The sequence below is a fragment of the Blennius ocellaris genome, assembly GCF_963422515.1.
Source record: "Blennius ocellaris genome assembly, chromosome: 8".
NCBI lineage: Eukaryota > Metazoa > Chordata > Actinopteri > Blenniiformes > Blenniidae > Blennius > Blennius ocellaris.
In genome coordinates this window covers 21,187,294-21,202,546 of record NC_137657.1, presented here as the reverse complement: position 1 = coordinate 21,202,546, position 15,253 = coordinate 21,187,294, and the positions used below count along the sequence as shown (strand labels likewise).

Below are 15,253 nucleotides of genomic sequence, written 5' to 3'. Positions count from 1 at the left end.
TCAATAGGCTGACATGAAATATGACTGCGAACATCCCAATTACAGCCTGTTTAGAGGGAATTAATGAGGCAGATCTTAGATACTGATATTGTTCTGTCTTGGGGGTTGAGATGCCTCATTTTCCTGCTGTCACTAAATCAGAGTGAATGCTTTCTGGAAAAAAAAACTGAGAGATTGGGAGATGTTTGACTGCCTGACCCAAGAATGGATTAATATACCTACTATAGTGATAGGAGTATCTTTTAATTCTAAAGAAAGGCTCTGTCTACTAGGCCCTGAAGAAGGCCACCAGTGTCACTGCTGTGGGTGAATACGCGCAAGAAGGACTGGCCACATTTCAGCACCACAGACAGCTCCTCTCCCCACAAACCCGACAGCACAGCGCTTCAGAAACCGACTGCTTTTATTTTCAGTGAACAAAGTTGAAACGCTCTCCTCCACCTCCTCGGAGAGCAGTGCATCTGTGAGACTTTTTTTTTCTTATTTTAATAGTGATATTCAACTGCTGAGACCTAAATAATATTCAATTACACTTGCATGCGCATACTAAAGCACCCCCCCCCAAAAAAAAAAAAAAAAAAAAATCCTGTAAACCTTAGGCCTATTCATCCCACCCCAAGATGTAAACTTTTAAGTTATACATTTCAATAAGTTTTGTGCGTGCGTTGAATCAAATAAGCCAAACTGATCCGAATGTTTCACTTCTGTAACTCCAATGTAACCGTATATATGGCTACAATTGCTTTAGAAACTAACATAATCAGGGGATCATGGGTGACGGGACAGGCTTTTTTTCCACCCGACTTACAGTCACAAAAACAGTCTTTGTTTGCACTCAGGGGTGATTTGGTTATGTTAAGAGCAGAAAAGCTTGTTGATAGTTTTTGGGAAGCTCATGACATTGTCTTTGGAGGAGTCTTGGTGCTGCTGCAAGGACGCCGCGCTCCTCTCCGCCTCCAGGATGGCGCCTTTGGTGTTGGCGCTCCAAGAGACGGTATTGTTGGTCAGAGCCTGGCTCAAAGTGCTGTGCCTGAACAGGGGGTCGTGGAAGACCCCGTCCACCCAGTTCCTCAGGGTCGTGACCGGCGAATCCTGTCTGGTGTCCAGGCCGGTGACGGGTGAGGTAGCTGCTGGGGACGGAGTGAGGGAGGAAGGGGGCGGCGGCTGGCACCGGAGCATACAGGACGGGTACTCAGTCTGGTTCAGGGAGGTGGCAGTCTGGGCCAAAGACCAGATCCGGGGCTTGCCGTCTAATATCTGGTGCCCCTGTTGCTGATTATAACACGCCTTCGCGTGCTGTCTGCTGTCCGCCTGGAAGTCTTCCGGGCTCGTTTTGAGACAAGTTTTGTTCAAGTCCTGCTCTCCTCCGAGAGAGACGGGGATGGAGATCTTCAGCGATGTGTCCTTGATGAGGTGCTCCGGGGGACAGTCGCCCGTCGTAGTCGACATGTGCGTGTTCATGTGATATCGGTGCTTCAGCTCGCACTCGGAGTTTTCAGATTCCAGCGTGTCGAAGTCGTCCAGGTCGCTGAGCTGCAAGTCTTTATCGGGCCGGCTCCGGGTTTCTGCCGGGACGAGGAGGGACAGAAGACATGAGACATGTCAATGGACGTTATCATGGCTTACAACGGGAGATCACACCCGATAAAGGCAGCCACCGAACGCACGTACAGCATGAAAAAAAAGGCACAATGACTGCTTTTAATACATTGAGAATGCTCAAATTTGGAGGAATTCAGTATTTCAGGCCTGTATCACATATTCAAACTATAAATAACTTGGCAAAGTAATGCTCCATTGCATAAACAATATATCTGCCCGTATATTCTTGCATGATAGTAAGGCCTCCATAAATCTATTTAAGTCTGATTGCTTGATTTATAATGTGATGCTTTAGTCAGGTTTGTATGTCGTTTGTGGTTTATTGAAATACATTTTTTTTTTTTTTTTAAGTTCTCATTTTGCATTAAATTCATCTGGAAATATTTATGGCTGAATGAGCTTTAGACAACAGGAATGGCCTGTTTAAAGATATGAACATCTGTAGACAATGTGTGATAAAATGCAGTGTCACACAATATAAAAGGGAAAAAAGGAACTTCCTATCAGAGTACGACAACATGATTAAAAATACTGTCAATTTAAGCTGTCAAAATGTATGGTTGAAGTATAAAGTAAACACAATAACGTGCCCCTTTTAGTCCCAAAAAAATCTAAATTTTCATTATTTTGATAGCTTGTGACAGAACAAATGTATAGTCTAAAACATTGCATTACCTACAATGCATTAAAATATTTAAGCACCAGACGATCATTTTATTTCAACAATGAAACAAGACGTGATGACACTAACCGTCATCATTATTTTCACTTTTTATCTGCTCTTCCTGAGACCCATCTTCATCGTCATCATATCTCTTCTCCTCCGAGCCCTTGTTTCTGGGGGGCCATGTCATCTTGTTCTCCTTCTTCAGCCTCCTCCTGGCATTGGCAAACCAGGTGGACACCTGTGTCAGTGTCATCTTGGTGATGATGGCCAGCATGATCTTCTCCCCTTTAGTCGGGTACGGGTTCTTCCTGTGTTCCTGCAGCCAAGCCTTCAGTGTGCTGGTGGTTTCGCGAGTGGCATTCTTTCGTCTTGTTCCCCCATCCATTGAACCATATCTGTTAATGAGAGCAACATAAGCAACATGGTAATGAGAGTAAATAGGATGAGTAAAGCTTGTTGCAGGATGATTGCAAACTTTATGGCAGTTTATTTCCTAAAAAGCATGAAGGAGCCATCTGCTTCCTGCGTGACATGTTTCATAAATCTTACAGCCACACTGCAGACCTCCCTCGACATCTTTATAGAAAAGAAAAGCACACTTTAAAAGTGAATACCTTCAGGTTTCATGCCTCTAATTGGAAAGTGTATCGGGGAAAACATCACTTACTTATGGACTATTTCTTAGAAAACTGTTAAATATTTGTACTGCCATCAAAAACAAGTTCATACAAGAGACACATGCATTTTTTAACAAGTGTACAATCTGAAGAAAACAAAGTTGTGCAGAACTTCCTTGAAACCTTTGTGATTATTCAAATGTCTCAAAACAGCTCCTACACTTATATCCAAAGTTAATTGGTCATTTTTGTCATTTGAAAAACTACAAATTAATATAGTAGTATTAGCTCAGAGAATTCTACTGCACAGCCTTTTTTTCTCTCACCTTTTTGAATGTATTACCCAATAAAATCGTTTTAAACGCAGCTCATGACTCTTTCACTCCTCTCCTGTCTCGCGCAAATATCAACCATAAACCTACATTTAAAATGCATGGTGTTGATTTTCAGTCAGCAGTGAGCTGTAAAAGTCCTCTCAGGGGAGGCTTTTATGAGGCCTTTATTGCCCCGTATAGCTTAGAGTAGGTCAAGCACTGCTAGGGGAATCAAAAGGAGTGGAGCACCGCACCTTTGCTTCCTTTGTGTTGTTCCCTCCCAGATAAAATAGACTGTAAAATTGCTTTATTGAGTGTAATGATGAGCCCTCAGGTAAAAGACGAGTGCAGACAACGTGGTATTGCTGTAGGCCTGCTTGTTTAGTTTAGTGCCATAACTTCTCTTAGGCCTTGTGCTGCATGCGCACTTAGACCTGATGACCCTTTTAATCATTAGACTGACTGGTATAAAGGGTTAAGCTATGAATTATGTGGCCTCTTGTTTAATTACTAAGTATTGTACCTGTTTCATTTAATAGCTCGCTGTGAAAGCAAGCATTTTTCCATAGTTTCAATAGCGCCGCTTTCCTTTAAGTTGACGGTTCTATTTAAAGGAAATTGCAGAGTCAGGGAGAGTTATCATTCACACCCTGTATTTTCAACATGTCACACACTTAATTTGGATGTCATCTGATTATTGGGAAGACCTTTCAATATGGCAGGCATGCTCTTCACTACAGAGAAGGGGCCTTGTGTTTTGATGAAAGGGGCACAGGTCTTCTGAGGCAATTCACCTCATCAGAGAAGAAATGTGTCATGAGATGAAGGTGATCACCTTGTGTTGCTAGACGTGATGAGAACTGCTTTGACCTCTTGGGAATTATTGATTTGATGTCAGAAAACTGACCCTTCCCTGCAACTCAATACATAAAGAGTTACCTTTTCCCAAAATTTTAGTCACATTTCCATTTTATTGTCTAAAGCAAGTAGCATACGGATCCCAGCAGTTCAGTTTTTGACTTTTTCCTTCACTTTAACACCTCAGTGTACCAAAGAAGTCCCCCTATAATGACCTGATTGTTTACGTTAATATTCAAACACATTGGCATTAGAAAATCAATCACCATCGGATATACATACCTGTCATACTGATACTGTCCCAGGGTAGGATCATAAGGGTAGTAGGCTGTTGCCTGGGTTATTCCTGCATGCGCAGATGCTGAAGTATCTTTAGTATCGAATGTACCCTGCAAACACACGTTAACACAATGTTATAAAAGTGATATTAGTTAGAAAAAATGCTTTGTTATACATATGTCGTAATTCATCTGTTGCATGTTAAAGTCAGCAAAATCACTGGTAGTATTTTAAAGTTGCAACAATTGTACTAAGAAGTCAGATGTCAAACAAATAAAGAGTCCAATGCAATGCAGAAAAAAGTTATCTGAGTAATAACACAGTATTCAGTGTTGTGTATTTAACTAACAAACTCAAGCTGTAGAACCTTTAGAGCTATAGTGTTTGTTTTGTTTTTGCAAGACATTGAAACAACATTGGGGTCGAATTCATCTGAAAATGCTATTTACTGAAATTAATTTGAGATCAATTTCAGGATTAGGTAGATTATGATAAAGTTACTTATCAATTTTAAAACTGTATTTCTTAATGGCTACCCCTACATAATTTTACAGTCATTGTTTGTATTCAGTTACATTTAAAGTAAAACATACATGGAAGAAATACAATATATTGTGTTGTTTTGTTTAACTCTAGGCCCATGTATACAAACATGTCATGAAATGGTGTTGAAAGCTGTTCGAGAATTCAGATACAAACAAGTTCTAATGATTGAAATAATTACCGAATGAACAACGTCTGCATATTTGTAAAATGCGGCTTATTTTCTTTGCAAAAATAATACCAAAGTACACAACGTTTTTTTTTTCTTTCTTTTAACAAAACTGTTAAATCTCCGAATTGAGTGACACTGCAGATATTATGTTTGATCTACTAACAACCGTTTTTATTCCAGGGAACTAAACAGGTAAATCGTGCAAAAATAAAGAAAATCTGATAATTCGCTGTGTGGGTAATCAAATAAACAAATAAATAAATAAATAAAAGGAGAAAGGTGTCGTTCCTTATTTTCTCAGCACCCTGCGGCTCCATAAATCAATGCCAAGTGGGATCAGATGTGTAAGCTTACCAGCGAGTAGAAAGCGGAGGCGTCCGTGCCGTATGTAACGTAATTCCCATAGCCTTGACCGCCGGTGTAGGGGCTCCCGTACACGCCCAGTGCGGCGGCGGAGCTCAGCTCGTGCCTGGCCGTGGCCAGCAGCCGGCTCTCGTACACGGGACAGTACACCGGTGTCTGTCCGGACGCGGCGACTCCGGAGTCGGCTATGGATCTGCCGGTGGACTCGCAGCAAGTGGTCAGAGAGTTGGTTGTCATCAGGAACTGTGAGAAAACCAAGCGTGGAAACCATCAGGTCTGCAAAACTTAATAAGTCACGCTTCGTTCAAAAATAAGATCGACAAACATGAGCGCGCAACCTGATGTTAGCAATAGTTTTAAACTTATTTTTTTAAGTTAAAGCTCAAGGCATATGTATTTAATCGCACCATTTTATAAAGGTAAATAAGTTTTAATCAAAAACAACAGTGCTCTTTACAATTCCAGAAGATCATTGCGGTGTGTCACAGTTAAAACGCCTAAATAAAACAACCAAAAAGTTAAAAGTTGCGTTTACTGGTGGAATTACTGTTATGTTTACTGTTATGTGCGCGTAAAACGTGTCCAAAACGATCCGTCTGTTTGCCATGATCTAAAAGAAAACACACGCCTCACAAACAGTGGACATGTTTTCTTCAAGTCGCACGGCGATTCTCAAAGTAATGCCCAAATGATTTTTTATGGCTCAAAGCCAAAAACAAAACAGCAGCTGGGTGATAGCGCAAAACCACCACGGCGCGTGCCGAACAAGTTGCCATGTGTGTCCCAGAGCAGATAAACATATGGTTGACATTACAGACCGGCTATTATCTTACAGAAATCAGTGAACGAGAGGTCGGGGGTCTCGGTGGTTTCTTGTTACACACACTCCTTCTTTTTTTTAAAAATCTTTATGTCCCCTCGGTGCAAAACGCAGGTATCACTGACTGCAACGCAATACCTTTCCGATAACCGAAAGGGCGCTTAAAGTCCCTCAGAATCTTGGCTAAAGTGCGTTAACGGATCAAGCGTAAAATCGATGTGGCGATCAATCGCGACAATATCAAAATAAAAGCATGCGATCGGGCAAACGTAGTTGGTTGAACTTACTTGTGGTGCAGACGAGTAGGGATATCCAAATTGTGGATATGACATGGTAGAGAGGTCCCCCAATATCCAGAAATAAAGCGAGACTGAAGGTCTCCACTCTCACGCAGGCTGCGGCTCTGTTTGACTGTACCAATTGATTGGTAAGCACAGGCTCCTAGGATGCTTATAGGGCGAAGCAGAGTAGCATGTTTAATTTGTGTAAAATGCCCCCCCACTCAACGCTTTTCAAGAGAGAGAGAGAGAGAAAAAAAAAACTATCGTTAAAAAATGTTTTAATCTGTTCTTTAAATAACAAAAGTCTATTAAGATTAAATTCATAAACACAAGTGACACACTCTTTTTTTCTAGAATAATCACTTTGTTGTCAGATACATATTTTTGCCTTATAAAAAAGTAGTATAAAAGACGTCAGCAGCAGAGGCAGGTTGTTTTAAACGGCGGCGACTCTGACGTCAGAAGTTTCCCACTCTAAAAATGACCAGACTGTAACTTTAATATGCATTTTCTTTCTCAGGATGACGACAGAAAACAGAACAATCCAAGAGAAGTCTTACACTGGAAACTGGCTATTTAAAAAGAAAAGAAAGGGGGGGGGGGACACGAATAATGTCCTGGAGATAAATTTGGGCTCCCAATCAATCAATTAGGTCAATCAGTGTCTCCAATATGCAAACGTATGTATCTGTTTAAATGCGTTAGGCCTAATTAGCCACATTCTTATCCTCTCATTCCTCCACACTGATGAGGATCACATAGGGAAGTAATTGATTTCAAATTAATTAGGAGAGTATTTTTAACTGAGTCGGAGGAAATTAAGCCAGAAGATTAGTCAAACAACTAAATGAAGCTATTATATTTATTACTTCGAGGAATGATAATTCATGTTTGTTTGTCTCGTGAAAACCCAGTTTGTTTTTAATTAAATCTATCTATCTATCTATCTATCTATCTATCTATCTATCTATCTATCTATCTATCTATCAATCAGCATGTACCCCTCCCTGTTTCACTTGTGTTTTGATCCACCGGCACCCCCCAGGAGCCAAAAGCCCCCCAAAAACCAGGCGCGCCACCGTGCCGGTGCGCCGGTGCGCGTTGCCTGACTTGCTTGGAGAATCCCGGGTTGAGACATGTGGATAGCCCCAGGGGTCACTCCTCAAATTAATGATGATGTACTCCTCCTCCTCCTTCCCCTCCATCCATCCCTCCTCCTCTTTCTCTTCTCTCCAGCTGGATCTCTGCCTGCCGGTGACAGGTCGATTGAGAGTGATTGATGACTATCTGGGGGACCGGGGCCAACATAATAATATGATACCGGCACCTTGCAATAATTGCTCGCTTTCATTTACAGATGAAACAAGTAATAAAGAGCTATCGCCATGGACAAACTCGGGCTTCGGTTAAGTAACTTTTGCCGTGCGCATTGGTGTCCCGTTTTCTGCTTGATTTTGTAAAGAAGTTGGGGTCCTGTGGGAGCGCGGGCTCCATAAAACGCCTGCTCCCTCGTTCATTTTGACAAATTGAATTATAGGGGGGTTAGTACCTCCAAGCAAATGGCCGCATTAACGCTGTGAACAGGGGGGGTCAAGAGGGATCAGCAAGCCCTTTTTAATTTGCATTAACTCTAATGCCACCTTAACATTAACAACCCATCTGAACTGCTGCAGCACTCACTCACTCACTCACTTGCACTTCATTTTGTCTTATTATTTAGACCTTTTTTTTTTTTTTAATTAATTGGGGTTAATGTAACATGCAGTGAATTAAGGTAGGGTGGGACACAATTTATCTCCACACCAAAAGTGTTGACATGTTGATTTTGGGGATGCTGGAAGGGCACTTGCTCAATGCAAGCACACACAACGAAATACACACAGGTGTGGCACTGCCTAAGCTTATAACTGTAATATATATATATATATATATATATATATATATCAGGCGAGCAGTGGGAAAATCTGACGGACACATTCACTGAACTATACAGCCCAGTCTGCCTCCCCCTCCCTCAGTGTATACCTTTTCATTATCCACTGCGTTACCCAGTGTTATCAGGCGCCTATAATAAAATATTTAGGCGCACTAGTGTATGCTTTTAGATGGAAAATGAAGGCGACGGCAGGAGTTCATGCTTGTTTAGCGTTTAAAGATTAAAAGAGGAGCTTCTGTTTTTTTCTTGGACAGATGTGGTAAAATGGGATGCTGAGCATTTCAAGTGGAGCAAGTGAGGGATAAGATGCTGTACCATCTCAGGTTGAAGGAGCTTTGTATATGGACTGACTGGAGTTTGATTTTGTAGTTGCATTAAATGTGATTATCAGCATTGCACTTCATTTACTTAATTCTATATTAAATAAGGCTTTTTTTCTTTTAAAGTGTGGCAGAATGAGCCAACCCTTATTGCAATCTCCTCGGCCCTCGACTTCACATTGTTAGATGTTGATGGCTGTTGGATGGCAATTAAAAAAAAAAAACTCTTGCATTGCAAGTTAGGTGTTTATAATTTGAATTATGTGGTGTATTTGATATATAGTTCGCTATTGTCCCCCCATTTACAATATGGTCATTTATAAACACTTTCACCATCTGCTTTGGAACATTTCTGCTTATCTCCTTTTCTAATTGGAAAAAGCATCCTTGTGAACCTCAGAATTAACCTGCTGCCATCCCTCCCTGAAGCTCTCAATCCTACACTGTAAAAAACACTGATCGAGATTAGTGAGTGATTTTAAGATGGTTTTTCTGTAAAGATTAGGATAGATAGGTGTGTTCAGCAGTAATTCAGTGTGGAAGCACCCATCATGTTCAATGAGCAACATCAATCAACTCCTTCACTCAAATTAGACTATAGATCACAAAATTACAACTCAGCTTTACATTCATTATAGAAACCCTGAAGATCTGAAGCTTTTAAAGTCTCCATGTTTTCCCTGAGACATCAGCCTCAAACTCCTGTAATCTGAACCATCACAGAGTCGCACTTCGGCGTGAGCCTGCTGCTAATTTGCATCGCCTTTCCAACTAAACTCATATTACAAAGTTTCCCCCTGAAACATTGTAATCATGGAGGTGTCACTTTCCTGATAATCTGTCGTTGATTAATGAGCCACATGGAGGGGAGAGCGTGAGTGGTTTGTGTGGGAGTGTTTGTGTGAAAGAAAGACATGGAGAGAGAGGAAAAAAGGAGGATCGGGTGAAGAGAGGACAGTAAAACACCTCTTTCGCCTTAAATCTCCCCCTGGCTGAGTTTAACCCTTTGTGAGCCAGAACAAAGGTCAGTGTCAGTCTGGAATGACGGTGATGAGTGATGCAAAAAGCGTCTGATAGGTTTTGGTTTTCACGTTGAACAACATTGCTTCCAAGGCTGCTAAGAGAATAACACAGTGGCTGACAGTGGTTGTAGATGTGATAGATGATGTTAAAGTGTACCAGACACATTCTGAGGAAAACATCTCAAATCACAAAGCAGATTAAAGAATAATATGGATAATGTACATTTTTTGGGGATTTTTCAGTTTTGTACTAAATGGAATTGACCGAACAATTGCAAATAGTGTCGTCATCACTTTAACAAGCAATTTAGTATTAAAATAGTTTGAGTGATATTTATTTAAATGTTGTAGCTCTGTTGATTGAGAAAATAGCTTTTAGATAAGAAAGTGGATGCTAGTATACTCCACTGTAATTCTATGACAGTCATTTATTAATGGATGTGGGCAACCTCACCTTGTGATTTTTTGCCATATTTGAGCTTTAAATAATTATCAATTCAACAGCAGCTTATAAAAACCTTAAAAGAACATTTCTGTATGGAGTTTGATTTTCACACAGGCATTTGGGCAAAGTTGCACAAACATTCGGTCGAAACATTCTGATTTCAGGGGCAGAATGTGTGAATTATTTTCGTAAAATGCAAGTTGAGTGAGCACCAAGACAGGAAACTTGCATCAGTCGCGTTTGGTTCAGTGGTGGATCTTATGTTAACCTCTGCCATGTTCGAACTCCCCAATGTGGGTTAGCATCAGGTGAAGCACTTCACTTTATAAGCTCAGCTCAGCTCTTCTCTTCTCTTTGCTTCTCTTCTCCTCTTTTACACCTAATTTCCAGTCAAAATAACACATCAAAAATGTTTAAAAATCTATATTGAAAAACCGTAGTGTAACAGAATTGACAGTCACAGGCTCTATATTGAGACTCACGCACTATGCCTTTCATTACAATGGCAAATGCATTTTATTACTCTGGATAATTACTATATTGTTGAATGTGAAATGTGTCTAGTATGGCAATCAACATGTAAATTAGTACGTGTTATGAGACATAGCATACTTGAGTTCCATTTTTGATGAGTGAGAGTTGGCAGCCCTGTTTTACTTGCATGGTATACATTGGAATCCTGCTTTGACCCAAAGTAAAGATCTGACAGTCCTCACAGTTTTACCTTTTTTTTTTTTGCTCTTGTACCTATCCCCTATGTCCCAACTTTATACAATGCTGTTCTCTTCTATTTGTCATTGCATGAGGACAATGCTCCAGTGCTCTGATGTCTTATGGTCGACTCTCTCCAGCACCGATTTTGAGCCAACAATGTAGAATCTCAAGCTGACCTCAATAGTTGCAGACAGCTGCACAGACCAACTCTCTCAGTGACATGGAGCCCCAAGCAACTCCCGGGTTTGCCAATAGCGACAATGTTTCTGTTTCAAATAATGTCCAAGCGTGTGTGCGCACACACACACACACACACACACACACACACACACACACACGCACACGCACACACACAGAATGCTTAACCAGCACAACATTAGCCGATCTTCTGTATCGTCAAGTCCTGGAGTCCAAATGGGATATTGATCACCAACCATCTTCTCAAAGTATTTCTTATTTCTGCTCTTGGACAACACAATGATCTCCCCAACACAATTTTCCTCTTTTGGCCCTAAAGCCCTAATGATTTTTGCATGAGTTACAGGCAGTAAGGTTGGCTCCCTCAGGCACTATGGATATAAAATGGTGAGTTTAGTTGTTGTTACTGAAGATGCCTTGTTGGATTGTGCATAGTAGTCAAGTTTTTATTTATGGAATAGGAAGTTTAGGGGCATTTTAGAGCTGCTTACTTTTTAAACACTGTCAGTCAAGTCTACCTGTTTCTGAAAAGAGATGGTGCAGGTGGATATAATAGCATTTGAATATAATTAAGAAAAATTGCAATCATAAACTAAGATAATAAATAAAGTAACGTCCAACAGTATGCATATTATTAAGAATTTGACATTTCACCTCCAGCAGGCTTCCTACCATCCTTTTTATTCTCTAGAGACCCTAACAGCTGTTAATGATACAGTTTTCTGGTGAAAAGCCTGGACGTCCTTCATTCAGCAAATATGTGAGGTTACAGTTAGTTTACAGCCAACAAATTTTTGGCGGGGATTGTTATGTTTTTGTCTGCATGTATGTATGTATGTATGTATGTATGTATGTATGTATGTATTTTACAAACTTTTCGTGACTCAATATTTTAGAGATTATTTATCATTTAACTAGTTGATTAGATTTCGGAATGGAACAGCTCCTGGAGAGGTAAGATATTTATTCTGTTGTGGACATACTGGAGCTCAGTATCAGTCAGGGCTGCAGTCTGGCATCTACTGCAGCAAGAAAGCTGCCGTACTAACTTCGCTCCGAAACTGGCAGATCATATTTTGGTTCAGCAAGTCCCCAGAAACACCGGTGTGAGCACATTGACTTGGGTAGTGGTTTATTAGTGTGCCCCCACTCAGTATTTCGCACAGCAATGTTGCTACCTGACAGGCCAGTTAGTATCGATATGAGCCAATGGCTAACATGCTGGCTATGGTAATTCGGTTCCGCAAACAAATGTGGCGTTGGCAATAGTAAGTGCTCTACCGAGTGCCTGGGTAGTATATCCGAACATCCCTTCAGCAAATGCTTTTAATGAATTTATCACATTTTTTTACCAACTTAGGTATAAATTGAGTGGTCAGACCTGTTTCTGTAACAGTGCACTTTTCCTTAACTTGTGGCCACTTTACATCATTGTAAAGGCAATAAGTACTTATAACATTGTGAAGCTATAGTCAGCAATTTAAATTGTTATAAAATATTATGAGAACAGAGTTTATATCGTCATTTCTTTGACCAAGTGACACATGAGTATGTTACACAACTTCCCTGAGTAACACTCAGTCGGCTTCAGTAGATTCCCTGCTACCTACTGCATTAAATAAATTAGCAAGGTGAACATCCAAATGAATTATGGAAATTATGCAACATTAGCACCACAAATGATAAACATGTCTATTATCCAACCTGAAAAAAGTGCCAAAAAACGAAGGCGAAATCCACTGAAATTGCGCTTTAAATTTTTTAACAATGACATGATAATATGTTTGAGGTGAGTTTTAGCCATCTCTCTCTCACTCTTTCTCTCTCTCTCTCTCTCTCTCTCTCTCTCTCTCTTGCTCTCGCTCCCATCTCTCTTGGTGTTACTCCTCTTCAGCCCCTCTAAGAGGTTTAACATGTCAAAGTTCTCTCAGCTCATCCATAATTGAACACCACAACGGGAGCATCTTCGCTGCACTTAGTTAACTAGCTATCTGCAGGTGTTCCCTTAGCAACTGGCCAGGGACTGAAACACTGAAATATGGTACGCAGACTCCCAGTCCCCCAAAATGTGAACCCAACGTGTCTTGTAAATCCTGGTGTTGGTCCCTTGTTCACTGGCTGTGTTCTTGGACTGAGAATGTATGTCTGCCCATTACAGAGCTCTGGATATGGGTGAAAACAATCAAATGTCTTGTACCATTGACATATGTGCCTACTCCTCTGAGGCCTTCCCTGTGATTTAAATGAGGGAATGCTATTCAGTTTTGAAATAAACAGAAGGGAAACATTGGTACTTTTGTCACTGATTCCATTCCATTCACTTCATTCTAGTCTACGTCTCCTATACATATTGTTTAAATGTTTTTATTTATCACATGGCCAAATATGAACATCCTCTCATATATGTGAATATTTAGCATTGTTAACAATGCTTTTTCAGAATACTTAATTCCATAGTTCTCTACTCTGTGTCTTCATGTGCAGCAGATAAAAAAGACAGCAAAGGTTAGTTCACCTCGATGACATATCCTACTTTTTATTGCCACACTTTATATTTGTATTCAGGCAATATAAATATATCTCCTATGTTTTTATGTACATGCCGATAAAAAAACTAATCTTTCCCCTGCTTCTCTCAGAGAGAAGAATGACAACATGCATGTCAGCCAGACAATGAGACTTGTAAATCTGTGTGTGCATGTGTGCATGTGTGCGTGCGTGCGTGCGCTCGCATATGTCACCAACAGCAGACCATCATGTCAGACATTGGAGCCGCTCTGGTCAAAGTGTGATGTGCACCACTCACACAGAAGCGTGCACGCACACATGCACACTCTCAGGGGCCAGGTGGCTGCTTTCTCTGTCGTGACAGATCCCAGACCAGAAAAACTGCTGTGACTTCCTCGACTCCTCAGACACCTGCGACCACTGCTGGTGCCGCCAAGCCAGCTGCAACCATGTGTAGCCACCAGGAAAATATTTTCACCATATTATCTCTGAAAATGAAAAAAGGAACATTGTGTTTTATATGAATTTGCATACTCTAGTACAAGCCAAGCAAGTTGTTTATGCTGCTCGTATGAATATAACATTGTTATTAAGTGTGGTTGTAACATATCCTTCACAAGTAGTAAAAATAATCAAAATCAGATTTAATCTCACCACCAAGTGTCTAACCAGTCATGAACTTGAGAGAATGGGCTTCAAATACAACCTTCAAAGTGATGAAAGTAGTGCCAGTACACTTGTTACAACATGCATATAACCTCTGAGTCTCTATTCTGTTGCTTCTTAAAAAAAAAAAGGAATTTCTCTGCTCTTATTCTTTTCTTCCCCTCCTTCAGTAATAACCACAGCAGGAATCACCACAAATGACCTCTTTTCAATTCCCTTCCACCACTTTTCCATTTGTTGCTGCTTGCGATGCACATGGATATTATAAAGTCATGATCCTCTTTCAATATTCACCTACATAATAGAACTGGTACATCGGGCGTAGCTGCGTTAAGGGGCAGAGGATGTGTTATAGGCAGTGATTATCTTCCTGAAGACAACGCAACCGAGGCAGGCACTTACAATTATTTATTCATCATGCATCCACTGAAACACAAATGCACTTTATTGTCTCATTCTGCATCTTATTTTACCCATAAACCAGAAAATGGGCTGGGTTTCTAATGAAAGAGCCATGTTAATATCAAGGCGGATAAGATCTGGCATGTGCAGATGGGAGCACAATGTGGAAACCCAATCACAAGTTCCTTCAATCACTCAAAAGCAGAACAAGGGAGAATGGATGCATTTGAATATTTTCCTCCACCTGGACATATTAAAACTATACAATTTTAATACCTATTTAACATGCAGCTGCTTTTTGTGCCTCTCATTCTTGCAGCGCTTCATAAAAAGCAGGCAGGTAATGTAGGAGTAACTGTGGCAGCTATGGGCAGGACATGGTTTTTCAAGCAGTCGCGTCTGGAGTTTTTCCAGGCTTTAATCGCTGCATTAAGATCCCACTCGCTGAGTGGACTGTTCTCTCTCTACAAGCTAAACTTAGCTTTTTTCAGTTGTTTTCATTGTTGTGTTTTCAGAAATTGGGCCA

General features: G+C 40.6%; 1 protein-coding gene across 1 annotated transcript; it reads right to left on the bottom strand.

Moving 5' to 3' along the window:
• Nucleotides 1-855: 855 nt before the first annotated feature.
• irx4a (iroquois homeobox 4a) lies at nt 856-6,567 on the bottom strand (the record flags this gene model as incomplete). The annotated part of the gene is made up of 5 exons (XM_080500943.1): nt 856-1,565; nt 2,354-2,664; nt 4,341-4,447; nt 5,407-5,658; nt 6,523-6,567. 5 exons carry the CDS (start codon nt 6,565-6,567, stop codon nt 856-858), a joined length of 1,425 nt encoding a protein of 474 aa, XP_080357069.1.
• Between the last annotated feature and the right edge of the window lie 8,686 nt (nt 6,568-15,253).